General features: G+C 45.6%; 1 protein-coding gene across 1 annotated transcript in view; it reads left to right on the forward strand.

Annotated features, from left to right (window-relative positions):
* Positions 1-18,785, forward strand: part of PPP1CC (protein phosphatase 1 catalytic subunit gamma) — a 364,794-nt gene that overhangs the window by 121,773 nt on the left and 224,236 nt on the right. Inside the window, exon 3 of the mRNA XM_069619537.1 lies at positions 2,837-3,067. Within this exon, the coding sequence (XP_069475638.1) occupies positions 2,837-3,067 (231 nt within the window). The remainder of the gene's footprint in view (positions 1-2,836; positions 3,068-18,785) is intronic.

Consider the following 18,785-nt stretch of genomic DNA (forward strand, 5'->3'; position numbering starts at 1 on the left):
TTGGTAGTGTTGGGGAGAATTTTCAAATGTGTTCCCTCCACCTTAGAGACCCCCAGCAACTTTGCTGTATTTTGAGGACTTAATTATTTTTAACCTGGAGTCACCCCCTCCCCCCCGCATCCCCCTTGTATTTTTGTGTGGATTCCACCTGTTTCAGTTGTCACACTGCACCTTCAGTGCAGTGGCACAGGGAAGTCTTTCAGACTTGCCAAGGTTTAAATAACTTCTCTGGGATCAATTACTGTTTCCCAGAGCAGTAAAGTGAAATTGACTTTACTTAGCATTGTACCAGCACACCCATCTTACAGTAGAGTGCTGGCAGGGCTACTTGGGATCCCTTGTGTCTAAATGATCATGTAACATTTCAGGTTACCCTTTCCTCAATTGGCTGGCTGGTGGCAGTGGGAGCCATCTTTTTCAAAATGGCATCCAGCCATCTTTGCTAAAATGGTGCCTGGTCTTTTTTTTACCAGGTCTTTGTTGGAAGGTCCTTCTAGAGTTTGTGCCTAACCAGGTTTGGTCTTTGTTCATTTCGCCTTTGGCAGGGTTTCTGAGAGAAACCCACTTCTGGTGCCAAGTGTTTGGGGTGGGCAGGAAGTGAGGGAGGTGCCCGAAACACCTTGTGCTTAGTCTCCTAGGGGACCCAAATGCACTCTGGTGATTGGCTGACTGTCCAGCAAGGACATCACCCTGCTGAGTGAGTGACAGCTAGGCTGGAATGAATGGGAGAGAACTGAATCAAAGGAGTCTTTTCTTGGAAGACAGGCTACCACTGGATGAAGGAACCGAAGAAGCGCTTTAAGAGGACGAATGCTGCAACTCCTGGACCATTGGTTTGCCAGGTGAAGCCCTGCTGCAGGTCCGAATCGCCAAGTTTGCATCGACCGAGAAGCCCCTGCAAGGACGCAGTTTTTCCTTTTGAGTTGGTGGGACCAACAGATCACCTGTACACCCATCTCAGAGCTGGTTGCATTTCCTTAGTTGCAGCAGGAAACCATAGATCCAGCGGGCGGGACACCAGATGGTGTGCATTGCTTGTAAGCTGGCCTAAAGCTTTGGAAGATCCTCTGGACTCCCATGAAGCAGGACTGACCAAGCCTGACCTCCCCTCCCCAGTTGAGTGCGGCTACTCGGATGTGAGGAAAGTCCACCTTGACAGCCTGGAACCATTGCTGTACCGCAAGGACTGAAAGTAAAGTTTGCCAGTTCTAACGGTGCCAGTGCAGGAGTCCCCCCCCCCCCCCCCCCCCCCCAAATGTCCTCCCTCTTGTCCCCATGACTGAGGCCCAGGAACAGTAGAGATCTGCAAAGCTGCACAGGAACAGAAGTCTTCAGCTGCATCTTTTCTTTATTACCAAAGTACTGTAAAACAGGTCTAAGTACTTGCCGCTTACTGTGGAAGTGCGAGTTGCAGAAGTTAAAAGCTAGTCTAATCGGCTTGTGGCCCTACATTTGATTCTTCTTTTTATCAGACTCCTAAGAACTTGTGCATAGACTCCATTTACCTACCTTAATTGCTGCATCCTAAACAAAGACCTTTGCCTATTGACTTTCAATTAGCCTATTGAATGACTCTCTTGCTATCTGAAAGGATTTGCCCTGATAAAGAATATTTGTAATTGCTTGTGTTTTAATACTGTTTGCCTTTTTACAAACAGTATTATCTATGCCAACAGTAAGGTATTAATGTCCCCAGCACCCTTGTTAATAAAGTCACCTGTGGGTGTAGGTTGTGTCTATGGGCCATCCCAAAAGGGCTTTGTTTCAGAAACTCGAGAGTGTAAAGTGTATATTTGTGTTACTAGTATATTGCTCCCTTCTATAGAAGGCTTTATAAGACTGATGCACTCAAGGTCTGTTGTATAAACAATTTTGTAACTGTGAATCTGTCTCCACTAGAACTCACATTTCCCTTCTTGAGTTGAGCCTGGCTGCTCAACACGCTACCAAAACTGTAGTACAAGCTTATACCAACGGTTGTTCAAACTTTGCCTAACGGGTATAAAGCTAAGCAGACTTGGCCTCCACGCAGGCACTATGCAGCACACTGCTCTTGGCAACTGAAGTCTGCTTGATGCCCTTTTGTTTTGATTTCTAATACAGCTCTGAACAGGGGTGGCTTTAACTTGATAAAAAAATGATTACAAGCGCTTCCTGTTTCTCCAAAATGTAATCTAGCCAATTTCTTTGGCAGGCTGCAGGAAAATATTAGTTGGCAGGTTGGTAAATAAAGGTGGGATGTGGGAGCCTTGGGCGCCCACAATGGCTGCACCTCTTGAGACCTAACTGCTCTGCGTAACTGCACTTTCCTTCCCCCTCATCAAGCACTGGCTGAAATAAGGCAGTGATGAGGAACATGGCCTTTTGGCACCAGTGACTAACCAGGAGCAATATTTACAAGGACGTGGGAAGAAGAAATTTACACCTGCAATGAGGTCGCCCCAAAACCATCCCACTAGCACTGAGGCAATATGCTTTTGCAACACTTTGTGCAAGGCATTAAAACTGAGTAGTATCAATTGCTTATGTTGCCAACTATTGGGAAAGCCAAAGCGGTTTGGAACACAGCTGGGCAGAACAGTGATGAATCGTATACCTGATGGGTGTAGTGCATGTCTAAAGTTTAGATTGCCATATCAATAGCCTCTCCTGCCTGCTAGACTGCTCCACAGGTGTTAAAAGAAACTAAAATAAATTACCTAAACAGGTGGTGAAATTGTTCTGTTTGAAGCTGCTAGAGATGGATCAGTTGGATCACACAGGGTTTTTGAGAATACTTAGTTTAGACAGTATCTACATTTGGGCTTCTTTAACCTTGTAACTCTGATCTTTTCAGGTGACATCCATGGGCAATATTATGACTTACTTCGGCTCTTCGAATATGGCGGCTTCCCACCTGAGAGCAACTATCTATTCTTGGGAGACTATGTGGACAGAGGGAAACAGTCTTTGGAAACAATCTGTCTCCTGCTGGCATACAAAATTAAATATCCTGAGAACTTCTTTCTTCTCCGAGGCAATCATGAATGTGCCAGTATCAACAGGATATATGGATTTTATGATGAATGTAAGTGCTTATTACAGTCCTTCTGATCTGTAAGTTTGTCAAATGTTGGCTAATCAAATTGCTTGGATACGTCTGACGCAAATTGCAACCTGGTGGGGCCTGTCCAGATGTCAGACTGAGAATTTTGTCAGGTAACACTACCTCATATAATGCATTTGGCATAGTGGCGGGGTGAAATGTACCGATACTGATTTAACCACAGAACATGCGATTCTGCCAACTGATGCGGTCCTTGGAAAATAGATGCTGTTTATAATTTGAGGCTATAAGCTATCATTGGTTTTCCCCCAGTGCCACGGCTGCCATTCAATGCCTTGTAACATTTTTGTTACATGAGATATCTCAGCCACATGTAGGCAGTGGTAACGCCACCCAGGAATCCTAGGTTGCTGTAGGGCAGTGGTATTCAAACTGTGGGGCGCGACCCCCCCCCCGTGGTCCGCGGGGTGCATCCCGGGGGGTGCCCTGAGAGCTCCACATGAAATATAAAAAAACTAGTTGGATTGGTAGAAATGAAACTGGCCCGCAGTTCTAAATGGATATTCATTCCTTTAGTCAGACTGGGCCTCATTACAACTATGGCGGTACGGTAACGGTGCCGGTAAGCTACCGGCACCATTGCTACCATAACGCCATAGTACGAGCTGTGCTTGCCGGTGCCGACAGCCTGCCAGGTCTGACCTGGCAGGCCGTGCGGCACTTGCGAGCACAGCTCCTCGGATGCACCGTTATTAACAGTGCTGGTGCATCAGAGCTCCCCATTCCCATTGAACCCTATGGGGCTCAAATGGGAATGGAGATCCACTGGTACCCGCGAAAGGGCAAGTATCAGGTCTGCCTAACTTGGCATGACCCAGTAATTGCCCATTCGCGGGTGCCGGACCCAGATGCGTCTCTGGTGGCAGCCGTACTGGTTTTACCGGCATAGCTACCGCCAGGGTTGTAATGAGGCCCACTATTTCAATAGTACCCAAGGGGGTGCTTTGTGTTAAAAGTAAATTGTGATCTATTCAGCAACAATGGTCAAGATTACTAACTGTATAGTTAAGTAACTCATCAAACTGGTCCACATTGGCCAAAATGGTGGCCCATTTTGACAGGCCCACACTACCATTTTAAATTGTTGGTACAAGCATTGCCCTAAAGGCCAGTTCGAGCCTGGCGGCTCAGCCGTAATGGCGATAGGGGGAGGGGGGGGGCCTCACCCAGTGGCCCCTCACCCAGTGGCCCCTCACCCATTATGGAGGAGCTAAGGAGCCAGCCCAGTGAAACAGTGAGCACTCCCTCAGCTGCTTTTTCCATTTGATGGAGTGCACCTGGGCTGGCTGAACTGTCAAAGGGAAACACTGCATGACATGGGGCACTGCATGTCTGTTTGTCCGAGGGGGAGCTCCTGCGCCTCCTCGCACATACGGAAAGAGCAGCCTGGAGCAGGGCGTTTCAGCCCCCACACACAGGCCAATGCGGAAGGTACATTTATGTTCATTATTTTTTTTAAACATGTGTATGGATGTATGGTGATGGATGCTTGTGTGAATGATGGAGTGATTGCTGTATGAATGTGCAGTGCCTTGCATACACATAATCATGGTGTTAGGCCCAGGGGACAGGGATGGTATCCATTTAAAAAAAGTCATGCCTGCCCCCTTGAACTCCCAGCACCAATTGCAAACTGTTTGGCTATTAACCCATTTTTTTGTTAAAGTATGCTCTACAATGCAACATTTGAACCCATTATTTAAAAAAAAATTCACATTGAATTCCCCCCTCAAACCCCCTTTATTGGTTCGGGCTCCCTCACTATGCTCAGTCGCTATGGCATTTGGGGCGGCAGGGGGGAACCAGGCACTGGGTTGGAGCAGGATGAGGGAGCCCAGCGACTGTAATGGTAGCAGGTGTTGGCACACAATATGTACTGTCCATTTGGCATTTCTGGAGGGCCCCGACCTGCCCAATTTTGCTCTGGAGGGGGGGGGGGGGGGCAAAAGACCACTGCTGTAGGGGTGAGAGAAAATAACCAAAATGGTGAACATTTTTTTAAAAAAGTGCCAATGCAATGATGTACAAAGAAGCCTGTGGTTTTTCCTTGTACAGTTAGGAACAAATGGTTTGCTGTGCTGAATTCCCCAATTTCCTGGCCTTCAAGAATGGGTTGAGTGGAAACGAAAAAAAAATATTTTGATGTTATCAACCTTTTTGTGAGGTAGGCAAACTTTTTTTTTTCTGCCAATTGGACATGCGTGGGCGGAATGGAAGAAAACGGTAGGAAAGCCGAATTGGAAGACGGAGGCATACATTTCAGGAAAGTAGAAAAAATTCCAAATTTAGGAAGTGATTTGCGCAGGTCAGGCAACAAGGTGTGGGTGCACCTACCAGAGCGCAAAAGGAAAGGGTAACCCACTGATGACCCCAAGCCTTTTGGCACAGCACATTTTGTTCGTGTGGGCAACATACAGATTTGGGCCTAGGGTGTCGAAGCCAGCAAGGAAAACGGGGAAACCCATGCATTTCTGAAAAGACACCCTTGGGAATCCAAAGATTTCTGACTTGTGCAAATCTCCCCAGAATGTATTACCCACAAGCCCCGCCAAAGATTACATGGGCGATGGGTGCCCAAGGCCAGGGATATTACCGCCTACTTTGCTGGAGCTCTGGCTGGCCTGCATTACAGCTTCTCCCCACCAGGGAGTCCCAGCAGTGTACCAATACCTCCCCGAAGGTAAAAGCTGTAATGCAGCCCAGCCGCAACTCCAGGATGGTTGGAGGTGATGTCCCTGGCCTTGACATCCATGCACCATGTTGGTGTACTGTCCCCTAAGCACAGCAGCTCCAGGGATCCCCCATTCCTCCCCAGGTGACACCTGTGACGTAGCACAGCCAGAGCTGCAGCCTGGGCTTGCAGACTGACAACCCACATGGGAGGCATCCGCTCCCAGGGGGAAACCAATGTTCTGCTGGCATGGAGGGCAATTTGTGGCCTGCCCCTGCAATCCCCATCCCACCAAAAATATCTGCCCAGACAGCCCATACCCTCCCACACCACCAATCTAGCCCCAGTCCTCCCCAAACGATAGAATAATCAAACGGTACTCTCATAACTTTGCAGCTGCTAGCATAGAATGCTGTAAACAAAACAAACATGTTACCTACGGTCACACCAGCAAAAACAAATCAATACTTTCCAAGCATGTCCCCCTTGCAAGCCATCCCTGGTCTACTGAAACTCACCCCCCCCTCCTGTGAAAACCCATTTGCCCCTTTCTACGGGCAGATATCTGCCCCAGGGAGGGCTGCATGAGAGGTGCCCCACACCATTTGGGGTGGGGGGAGAAGCCCAACCCAAAACATCAGGTGGGCCCCAATGGATAAGGAAAGTAGTGTTTGGGCACCCTGGGGCCAGATTGGCACACCAATGTGCTCCTCTGCGCCAAGGCAAGTTTGGTAAACAAAGAAAAATTGAAAATGGCAGGCTGCACTTTGGGGGGGGGGGGGGCTGAGGGGCACTCTAAACCGCCAGGGAATGGTCTAATGTAATGGGGGGGTGTGACCCTCTCCCCCACACCAAATCCAGGGGGCATCTCATGCAGCCCTGCCTGGGGTTAGATGCCCTTCTAGGAGCAGATATCTGCCCCAGGAAGGGCTACGAGGGGTGCCCCATTTCCCTTGGTGAGGTGGAGAGGGCCACACCCCTTTTCCATAAAATGTGGCCCCCACTCAAATCTCCCTTTTTTCATTTCAGCCCCTTCCCTGGGGGCAGATGAGCCATCTGCCCCAGGGGCCCTAACCTGCAGGCCCCATCCTTTGGGGGGTGGGGGGGCCTGCACACTTATTCTTGGTGCCCCCACAATTGTATAGGGAGCCACCATGTACTCTGGCCTGGGGGCAGCAATCTGCCCCCGGGAGGGCTACCACCCTTTCAATTTGCCCCCTCCCTGGGGGCAGATCGGCCATCTGCCCCCATGGTTCTGCACATATGCCCCCATGCTTTAGGGGCCAGAGGAGGGCTGCTTACTGTCAGCAGCCCCCCCCGCATCGCACAGATCCTGGTGTCTAGTGGGCATTGCTGGGAGCGGATCAAGCCCTCTGTGCCCGATCCACGCCCAGCAATGTTTTCACAAAAGGTGTTGGAAAGGGAGAATCTCCCCTTTCCAACGACACCTCAAGCTCCAGCTTGAAATACAGCTAGAGATCGAGGGGGAGAAACGTGCAGACTCCTATTTTCACTGCAGCATTACTCACGCTGACATGAAATTGAAGGTAATCCAGCCCCCTGGCAGTGAGGGGGGGGGGACCCTCCCCCTCACATAGCCCAGGGGTTGGATTAGTTTTGAGCGATTCCTGCTTTGCAGGGATCGCTCAACGTGCCAAAAAGGACGAGCTATCTTGTCCTTGGCACTACAGAGGTAATGTCAAGGATGAGCTCTCATCCTTGGCACTAAGAGGTTAAATATGTCTCTTTAGGCAACTTGCACTTCATATTCTATGGACCCCTAAACATTGTCCTTTTTGTTTTTGAACCTGTCCTGACTCTTAATGGGGATGTGAAGCCTTCCACTTCACTCCTCCCCTGGCTTTGTGCTCATTTTGTCATTGGGAAACTCATCAGTCCTTCAGACATCCGTTACTGGGAAAATGACCTTTAAACCGTGATAATGTAATTAGATATTTTTACTGACCTGTATCACCTGGAACGTTTTACCATCACAAGAACTCTTCTGCATCTGTCCCCTCTCCTAAGATATTTTGACTTTTGGGCACAAGGCACTTTTTTGTTGTGGCTAATCAGCAATTTAATACATTACACAATGTACAAAATACAATCTGAACTAAAATAAAAAATACATCAAAACAGACAGATACAAGTGAATACTTACGTTTTTAATACAAAGATTAAAACCGAATCAAAATCGATTGATGGAAAAGTTTGTATTTTACTGCATATTCCTTTTCTATGAACAATTGGATGGATTAAGAACATTTATTAAAAACATCACTCATTGTAATACCAAGGCAGTTGGATAAGGCTTTCACGAATCCCATCATGGTTATCGCAATGGCGGTTGACCTTCGTGCCAAACTGAGTCAATGTCCCCCTTCCCCCATATGAAGTCGTTCTCAGCCCCTAAATGGCAATACAAAAGATGTGCAGCGCACCGGGAAGTACAGCGAAGTGCTGTTTGCTGGGAGGACGCTCTGCCCTGCTGGAATTGTGCCTCGACTTCGCTGAGACTGCCGTGGGATTTCTGCTCGACGATACGCCTGGAGGACGTCTTTCTGCGGGACACTCCCTGCCTGACTCGGAAGTAGGAAACCGAGGTGACTTTGGGCTGATCTATAGCATGCACGCTGTGTTGTAGGCATAGTGTTAGGCAGTCCACGGGCGTGAAGGGCTAACTCGTGTTGTGGACATGCACACGTCAATGCACACGTAAAGGTACACGTGTACACGTAAATGTAGTTCAGTAGTCCTATGTTGTGATTGACTGCCTTGACTCTCTATGTGGTGGGGGCCTCGTATTGGATAATACTGCAGCTATTAGTCCCTCACCAACCCTTATTATCTCATTTTTTTTGTAGGGTGTTACGAGTGCACTTAGCCCCTCCAGCTTCGTGACGTGGCTGGCACGTCTTTAAAATCTGTGGCGCCAGCGCACCTGCGCGCGCACCGGGAAGTACAGCGAAGTGCTGTTTGCTGTTCGCTGCGAGCGCATGGGCGTTTGGAGCCTCTCTTCTTGGGGGAGAGGGGTGCGGTGAGGGTAATTACCCTTAGGGATCCGGCTTTAATACAATTTATGAAATTTGTGTTGAGACCTATTAAGTTGTCTTTTTTCACCTTCCTAGTGAGATCGAATCCTGTCTTTTGGACCGCCCATAAATTACCGTTATCCGAACTCTAGGTGGTATTCCAGGGGAAATTATGGATTCTATTTTGAGAAATGGGAAAAAGCGGACGGAATGCCCTTCAAAAACGATCCCCATGTTGGAATCTTCAAAAAATCTAAAAAAAAAAACAGAACCAAAAAAAAAATGAGGTGTCTAGCCCCATTTCCTTGTTGCATGGGAAGACATCACTCTTGTCGATATCTATGCATTCGGATGATTTGAGGGATACTCTGGATACGAATCGGCCATCAGAAATATATTTGGAGAATTTAGCCAATATAGAAGTCTGTTTCATAAAAACAGCAAATGAAAACATTACAAATGATCCTTTTGCGGATGCAGAGCAAACTAGTGAAGTGCAAAAAATAATTGTGGACATACATGCAAATAAATACCAGCCTATTTCGGATATATCAATGCTGGCACCGGTGATCATGTCCGATCTTGACAAAAAAGCCAGACTTTCCTTAGGCCCCTCAACACTGGTCTCCATTTATGGCCCATGGCGAGAACACGTACATTTTCATAAACCCAATGAGCTGCTGGCGGGATTAAATAATTCCGACAAGAAACACACGATAAATCTACCCAGTCAAACGCCTATAACCAGCTCACCCCTCAAGAACCTTGCAGACGCTAGTAACATGCAGGAAGGTTTAGGAGAACAAAAACCGGTCACAACGTCCATCCCCATATTTAACTTCTCAAACGTCCCTGAAGCGACCCTACTCAATGATATAAACGAAGAAGAAGGCTTGGAGCAAAAACTTAATGACCTACCTATTTTCACGAGAATCCTAAATCTACTCTATCGTGGACATGAATATTCACATCTCTTATTACAAGAGATGAAAAATGAGCTTGCAAGTAATAAGGCCCAACTTTCAAAAATTGAAGGCTATATGCTAGCACAAGATTCTTGTCATGTATACCACTCGGAGTGTCACATCCGAGCAGCCGCTTTGGTAAAAAATGAGAAGGCTAATTCCACTCATTTTCTTGAGAAAAAAAATGTTGCTTCACAGACTTCAGATGAACAATTTTTTGCCAACGGAATCCCGATAACCTTTGCGCAAATCCTTCAACACAAAGAGACCAATGAAAATCAAAAAGCCAATTTCTCATCTATTAACATGAATTACTTGGAAATTGCTAAGCTCCAGCATGACAGACTCTGTCAAATCAATTGTGATGCAGCCTAAAACAAACGAAGATCCTGACAAAACGCTTGCGGAACATGAAGATACCGCACTAAATGCAAGCCTACCTGTCAAGTCACCTGACAGTCCTTCGGAATTGGTGGAGCTGATTACTAATGGAAACCTTAAAGAAGGTGGGCATGACACCCTCAATGCTCAAGATAAGATTTATTTTATATCGCGACGTGCTAAAAGAAATCATTTAAAAGCATTAAAAAGAAGACATAAAAACAAAGGCCATTGTGCTAACACTGCAAAAAAGATAAATGATTTAGCCTCTGAACTTGAAATTGAGAATGGAATAAATTTATCACCTACTAAAACATCTTCAGAGCTGATTGATCAAAATCTGAATTTGAATGAATTAGATGATGAAAGCAAGTTTGCATTACAAATTAAATCTACGAAATGTCAGAGAAGTGATACGTTAATAACGAAAAAAAAGTCTCTGTTGCAATCTCCCATTCAAAAGTGGAAGAAAAAGTAAACGGGAAGGAAGACGGGCTACACCCTAGCATTGAAAACATGATTCAATCACAGGTAAGACCTGTCTTCGAAAAAATCTGACAGCTTGGTGGGGAATACGCAAAATAAAGGTAGCAACGGCTGTGTACCTTGTGTGAAACCAACTGAAACATGCAATGGTACAGAGACAATAAATACGTGTGACTCTCTGGTGACAGATAAAATTAATGCAATAACTGAGGTAGTTACTAAAACTGAACCCAACAAATCAGACTCAAATGCCATATTCTCAGAAGATCACGCATGAGCAGCCGATAGCTATCATAGGCACCTCAACGCTAGAAGAATCAATACATGCATCGCAAAAACAAAGTACTACAAATATCCAAACGGAAGTACGGACTGGGCCGTCTAGCCATCATTGGGAGGAAGCTGAAGCCACTAAAAAAAAAAAGAAACGCCGAGACTGGAAATAAAGTACAAGATACACTTAGTGAAGATAAAGATTCCCAGATCATGCTGCAATTTCATAAGATACCCCCAGAAATGCAAACTATTGTGGGGTGGAAAAGTGACCCGCAGATTAACGGTACGGCACGAATTAATCGTTCATTTCTCATGAACGCACTTTATAAAATTCCATCTTTAAGAAATTTAGGGTCTAACGATATAGAGTGGATTCGCTTACCCGCGTCAAATAACAGAATGTTATCGAATATGATTTCACCCATTATTGCAAAACTGATATGGGAACATCGAAGTGATCTCTGATCTCTGGGACTTGATATGATTGGGTTCGACCACATAAAGACAGCCATGGAGTTTATGGAGTTCATACAGCCCCCGCTGATGGTGGGCTCTCAGTTTAATACCTTGAACTTGGGTGATAAGAAATCACATAACATGATAGAACATCTGTCAGCTCTTACGAACGCCCTTAACAATCTAAAATGGTTGGAACCTTTGGTGAAAACAGTTGTTAATGTAACTCCACCTACAAATACATTATAAAATAATGACTTAGTTATCATGTCATGGAATTGTTGTGGCATTGGTAATCTTCTAAAATGGAAAGATAAGCTTCAATTAGAACATGCTCCAAATATTCTGCTTGTTCAGGAAACGATGGCGCTTACAGCCATTGAAATTGAGGGATTTACGGTATGTTTTCACCACGCAAAGAAAGGTGGTGAAGGAAGACCCTCAGGGGGGCTAATGATTTTGATTGATACCACGTTAAAATTCATTATTAATAACATATATCACAATGATTTGCTTATTATGTGCGACATTTGTTTTGATGTGGACTTACATGGTCATCTACTCTTGATTTCTCTTTACTGGAATCCATCACAACTTTCCATAGAACAAGCCTCTGAGCTTTTCGGTGAGACTCTCACCTCTGCGCTAGCCAAAGCACCTAATGCGGAAATATTTATCGGAGGTGACTTCAATGCACTATGCACTGATGATAACTATAATAGGAACGTCAGTTCCCCCTATCTGCAAGCCTCACTTAATAAGGGAGACAAGTGGATTAGGCTTCTTAAAGATTGGAACATATTTCTTGTTTTAAATTCTGCACTGCATTGTCAATTTACATGGAAACGAGGACATAGTCAATCATGGATCGATCACATGTTTGCATCCAAAGAGCTATCGGGCAGATTAGCGCCAGTTAAATCTTTGAAAATAGTGTTTGGGGATCATGCTGTGATTTCTTCTGCTATAGTAAACTACTTTGCACGCTGCGTACCCTTGACTCACTTAAGTCTTATTCAATGTGATAGACCTATGTTGTCTATTAACTGATCTCGTTCCACATGTCAGAGGTTTACGGCTCTGATAAACAAAGACCTTTGGAAAACTCATACTGTTAACAATATTGATAATGCAATAATTTCAAATTGGAACGGTAAGACAATAGCGGCGCACCTTGCAAAGTTGTCTACGGACGATTCCTCGAAGGAAAGGAGAGTGGAAGGGAATGTTTTGTATTGTCATGCCACTGCTGATCTAAAAATAAAGAAAACTCGTGAGCTACGTAAAATAACGAATTCCAGGCTCACTATGACTCAGAGTGAATATCGCTTCGAGAAAAAAAAAAATATTGTGGCATTACAAAAAGAACCTTAAAGAACTACGTATGTTAAAAAAAAATCAACGAATGGTTAACCTATTATGTAACAGGAAAAACAAAGATATTTGGAAAACGATAAGATCTTTTGAAAAAGAGACTCCTCGAGGTTTCGAATCTTGCATAGACAGCACAGCATGGTACTCGTTTTTTCTTAAAAAATTTGCTTTACCTGTTGAATTTATGGAGTATGACGATGCACCTGCGTCGCAATTAATTCCTGATAGTTGTCCTTGGAACAAGAACGACATTTGTGCCGCAATTTATAGGCTAAAAAGCTCAATGTCCTGGGCCGGATGGCCTTCCACCTTGCCTAATTAAAGACGACCCACTGTTCTGGGCTAATATCTTTTATGGCACCTATCAGGAGATATTTCGAACCAAGGCAATTCCAAGCTCATGGCTTACGTCTATCATTATTCCGATACACAAAGGGTAGTATTTCAGATCCCAATAACTTCAGACCAGTAGCAATCATTGATGTAGCGGCTAAAATCTTTGCTGCTTTAATTCTGGTAGAGCTTGAAAGTTTCGTTGCTATAAATAGTATTCTGAGTCCCTCGCAAGTTGGCTTCCGTAAAGGGATGGGAACACCGCTTAATGCGTGTATTTTGGCGCATATTATTGCCCATGCTACTAGTCCTAACACCCCTGTATTTGTGGCATCGATAGACTTAAAAGCAGCGTTTGATTCTGTAATACGAGGAAAGTTATGGGAAAAACTTCATAGAGCTAAGATACCACAATATCTCATTATATTGATAGAAATGCTGCATTATCAAACAAATTTTAAAGTAAGATTAGATCGGTTAGGTTCCCTTACAGAGAAAATACCTTCACGAATAGGGGTTAAACAAGGCTGTAACCTTGCAGCAATGCTATTCAATCTTTATCTGGCCGGAATCAACGAAATTTGGGACAAGGAGAAATCTTTTCCGATTCGCATAGGAGCACTGACCATATCATGGTTGGCATATGCAGACGATATTCTGCTTTTTGACCGCACACAGGTTGGATTGCAACATAAATTAGAAAACTTTTTGAATTATTGCAGATCTAATAATTTGAGGGTAAATCCCCAAAAATCCAATATAATAGTACTTGCGAATAGGAAAAAAATCCATCATTTTTCATGGAGATTTGATGATGACTTGATTAAGACAGTTATGGAACTTCCTTATCTTGGCCTCATTTTGACAAAGAATATGTCGTTTCGAAAAATCAAGGAAATACACTATAAAGGCGACTACGCTAAAATATCAAATGAAAGTGCTCCGAAATAAGATCTGCAAATTCTCATTAATTCCTCTTAGAATTTTATCTAAAAAAAGTAGAGGCAATATTACTCTACGGAGTGGAATTATATCTTAGTGACTTGGGCCCACTTTTTGACCAACTACAGGGGCAGATGTGGAAATACACTCTTGATCTGCCCCCTTCCATGCCTAACGCGATTGTTATACATGAATTAGGCCTGAATTCTCTATCCGCTAAATACAATTGGAGATTACTAGTGAACTTTGCGAAAATGTTATACCCGCCAAAAAATTCACTATATTTAGATCTTCATACTATGATGTTGAACAAGAATCCTCTCTCCATAGTTCAATACAAAAAACGTATGATAGGAATTATGGAAAGCATTAATTTAACAGGTGATGATTTGGAGCACTTTCAGGAAAAGAGTAAAAAAAAAACTATCAAACCGATTGGGCGGATATTTGCACAAAAATAGCTAATTACTCCTCCTATTCAGAATACAACAAATTCGTGCATAAACAAACACCTCGCATGACGTATCTAATTCTATGCCCTTGTCCCAAGGTGCGGCAAACTTTTATGTTTAGGTTCGACTTGCTACACACACGGGTTAGACAGAAGCATTGGTTCAAGAAAGATGTAGCTGATGTATGTATAATCTGTCGCTTTTGTAAGCAGACGCCCGAATCCCTTAAACATCTGTTTCTGTATTGCACTTACTTCGAAAAGGCACGCTGTAGAATGATAGAATCATTTGTGGAGGCAAACACTATTGAATCGAGGGAATGGATCTGGACTAGTAGTATGTGGGGGGGCGACAAATGCCTCGATAATTCGAACTACACGCTTAGTAAAGACCATTGAGTTAGAGCTGCTGATGGGTAATTAGTTTTATACTTGATGGACAATTACTGTTCTTGAAGTGTTTATACACCTGGATCAGGATGTTTTAGCTTCGATATAACGGCCCAAGCTACTTAGGGGGCGACAAACGGCAAGACCGTGGATCTTGTCTTTGACGATTTTTGTAATTATATCTTTATGCTGACTGTCATGGAGCTATAAATGTAACATGCACTTGTAGCTGTTCTTTTTACTTTATATAATATATGAATTTATATGTAAGTTCTTTTTATACTCAGAAATGTAATTAGTCATGATTTGTAAAGGTCTTGTTTCTTCTTTTAGTTTACATCTCGACTCAAAACAAATAAAACTTTTAATAAAAAAAAAAAAGATGTGCAGCTTTAGTGTTTGTCATTTTGTTACAAAAACGACTTTTGTCTCCATGTTGGAGGTGATATATTTAGCCAAGTCATCCTGTGTAAAGCAAATTTAGCTTGCAATGTAATTTCTTGCGCAAATTTGGATAAATCACTAGATGGGGAGCAACAACACCAGCTTTTTTTATGGTTGCCACTTAGACTACATTCTTATAAAATCAATTCTATGTAGTTTGGTGGACCAGTCTTACCTAAGGTGTTTTACATTCACAGGATTACGGTCCAAATTGTCCAGTGATTGATCAATTCTATTAGGGAAATGGAAAAATCAGAATGCTTTTTAATCACTATTTTTATCCTTAAGGGCTTGGATATCTTCAATATTTTCATGGAACATTAAACTTTTTCAATGGGCCCTTGATGGTAATGCTTCTCCAGCATGGGGTCTGGCATGGATTCACTTGTTCATGAATCTTCCGCGTCAGGCTGGGAATCCTCCGTAAAAGAGGTTTCACTTTAGTTTGTAAACTGTCTTTCTCCTTTAAACCAATTGCTGAGCACTGGGTCATACTGCCCTTTCCCTAAGCCCCTCTGGCAGCCAACTTCAGATTTTTACAGCATTTTCAAGTGTTTGGAGTCCTTGTTTAGCTCTTCTAGCATTCTGGGTTTTTTCATATATTTTTTTTCCCCCTTGGAAAACACTTTGCAGTTCAATTGAGCCTGTGCTCCATCGCTTACCAGTCAGATTAACGGGGACCTGTTCTTTTGGCATCTCATCTGCCCTAAAGGGCAGATCAGCCAGTTGTTCTTGGAAGCTCCCAGAAGTCCATCGGGCCTACACTGGATCATGTCGGAGAAGGACGGAGCTTGCCTCTTCAAGCTGTTCACCAGGTGTGGTTTGCTAAGTTTTCACAGACTACCATTTTCCAGTGCCTGTATTGTCTACACCTGATGCACAAGGAAGATTGTGAGATCTGCTGTGGCTTCTCCAAGCGCACAATGAAGGATCGACACGGCTGGCCTGCTGCATGGCTCAAGGCAGGGCCTCTGCCCTGGGTGGTTTAGAGGGGCATGCCGGATCCAGCCAACCATAGTGGGCTTCGAAGACCTTTGAGGGCGCTCCATCCATGGGCAGGGCCCAATACCAGGCCAAGCACCGCCAGTCCGCTTTCGTCAATCGCCTCGCAAGCGGTTCCTGCAACCATCAAGGCGAGTTCAGTCTCTCCTTCAATCTCCATTTTAGTCTAAGAGAAAGTCGGCTACCCCAGGGAAGCTGCTGGAGAAACCGGATAAGGCCAACCAGAACAAGGTGTCCAAAATGCCTGTGAAGGCCCAGGTGTTCCTGGCAAAACATCCTCTTCCATCGAGCTGGTTGCTGCCGCCCTCTCTAAGGCAAAAGGGGCTGACCTGGTCCAGGGTGCCCCGTGGCGGTCAGTGGCTCTTCCTCCCAGGCAGTAGGCTTTGTCCAAGCTGGAAAGACTCCAGAGAAGAGGATGCTGGAACTTAGCCCAAGACTGAACCACCCCACCGGACCCAAAGGGGTCAGCGGGTGGGGGGGGGGAGAAGATCTCCAGGGCACGACTTTTCTTTGTCCGATACTTTCTGTCCACATATCCCGAAGGAGGGTGGTGACAAACTGCAGTGACATAGGCACTAGGCTCAGCGACCCTGTTCCCCACAGGTGCCTCCTAGAGACCTGTTGCAGGATATTCTCTCGATCCTCAACACACTGGTGTTGGAGATTCAGAAGAGGATGCCAATGGTGCCATCAGTGGCGGCACCATCAGCAAAGACACCCTACACCTCATTCCAACCGTCGCTGCACCCCTGACAGGGACACACTTCAGCAACAGTCAGTGGGATGGCATTGCCGCAGAGGGCATGATCGCCCGTACATCAGCTTTTCCAGCTCACTCAGAAGAGGCTTCCGGTACAAGCGCCGGAAGGCAAAAAGGAAGACCATCCTGTCAGTACCACTCCTGGACGACGCCTGTGATCGGCTGGCGCTGCTGAGGAATCCTGCCTCGGCAAAGAGACTGAATTGAAAAATACTGGGTGCTGGAGTCTGCGCCCCAAGTGTCTGATCTCCATCGCTGGTCTTGGTGGTCGCCATGAAGAAGTTGTCGAATAAGCTATCTTAATCTGCACCTCTGGACAACGAGGGGAAGAAATTGGATTCCATGGGTAAAGAAGTCATGTACTTGGCGGCAAAGACTGTCAAGGCGGCCAACGCCTCAGCGATCGTGGCCAGATATGACCAGGATGTTTAGTACAAGATGGCTCCACTCCTGGATTTCCTCCCAGATGACAAACTGGTCAAGGCTTTGGAGAGCCTGCAGGAAGGCGAGGTGGCGTCAGACCACGCCATCACTGTGGCCCTGGACATTGTGGACACTGGTTTCCGCCAGATGGGGAAACAGGGTTTGCCTTTGTCGTGGCTGGCTCAAGGACACAAACTTGGTCCAGACGCGGGTCCTGGATATGCCACTCGACGGAGAAAGCCTTTTCAGGAAGGTTGTCAATGAATCCCTCCAGGCCATCAAGACAAACAGACAGCTGCACCTTTGGCAAACTGCAGCAACACCAGCTGTCCCTCAGGAGGGGAAGTCTACCAGGCCTTCGAATGGTTTTAGCAAGGGGCATCCTTACGCCAACCCGCTGTTCCACAACCCAGAAAGCCAACATGGGTCACTCCAAGACTTTTGGAGGTGGGCAGTGTGCTGGCCTCCATGCAGGACTAAACCAGCCAAGACTTGGGGGGGGGGGGGGGGGGGGGGGGGGGGGGGGGGGGGGCATACTTTGTCAGCATGTGGGAGACCTTTCCACTGATCGATGGGTGCTGGATGTTCTCGCCCATGGACACTTTAGAATTTCAACAGGTGTCTGCAGATACCACCAGTGGCCTGACAGGAAAACATCCCTCAGCTGCTGTTGGAAGTTCAGCCCAGGTAAAGAGAGGTGATAGAGCTGGTTCCAACACTAATCCAGGGCTCGAGTTTACTCAAGATAGTTTCTCATAAGACTGGGGGCTGATTCTAAGACTACTCAACTACATAGTCACAGAAGTTCAGCATGGTCCCGCTGCAGCATTTGCTCAGCTAGCTGGAGGATGACTTTCTGTCACTGTTGGATCTAGAGGACGTGTACTTCCACGTCCCCATGCACAAAGTATCGCAAGTGCCTGCGCTTCAAGGCGCTACCCTTCGGACTAAAGTCAGCGCCCAGATTCTTCACCTAGTGCCTGGCCCCGGTAGCAGCCATCTACAGGGGGTTCATGTGTATCTTTGCCTCAACGATTGGCTCATCATGCCAAGTCAAGGGACATTGCCGTTGATCACACGGCGAGGACTGTTCAGCTACTGACGAACCTGGGGTTCTGTGAATTATGCAAAGTCTTGCTTGACTCCATCGCAGGACGCACTGTTCCTGGGATCCAGGCTCAACACGGTGTCATGACTGGTGGCACCATCTGAGGGGCGTGGCCTTCTTGGGCAAAGTGCAACGACTGTTAGTACTGAAGATCGCCATGGTGAGGGCCATGAAGTCGCTCA

Source organism: Ambystoma mexicanum, chromosome 10 (genome assembly GCF_040938575.1).
Source record: "Ambystoma mexicanum isolate Mex_15411 chromosome 10, UKY_AmexF1_1, whole genome shotgun sequence".
Classification (NCBI taxonomy): Eukaryota; Metazoa; Chordata; class Amphibia; order Caudata; family Ambystomatidae; genus Ambystoma; species Ambystoma mexicanum.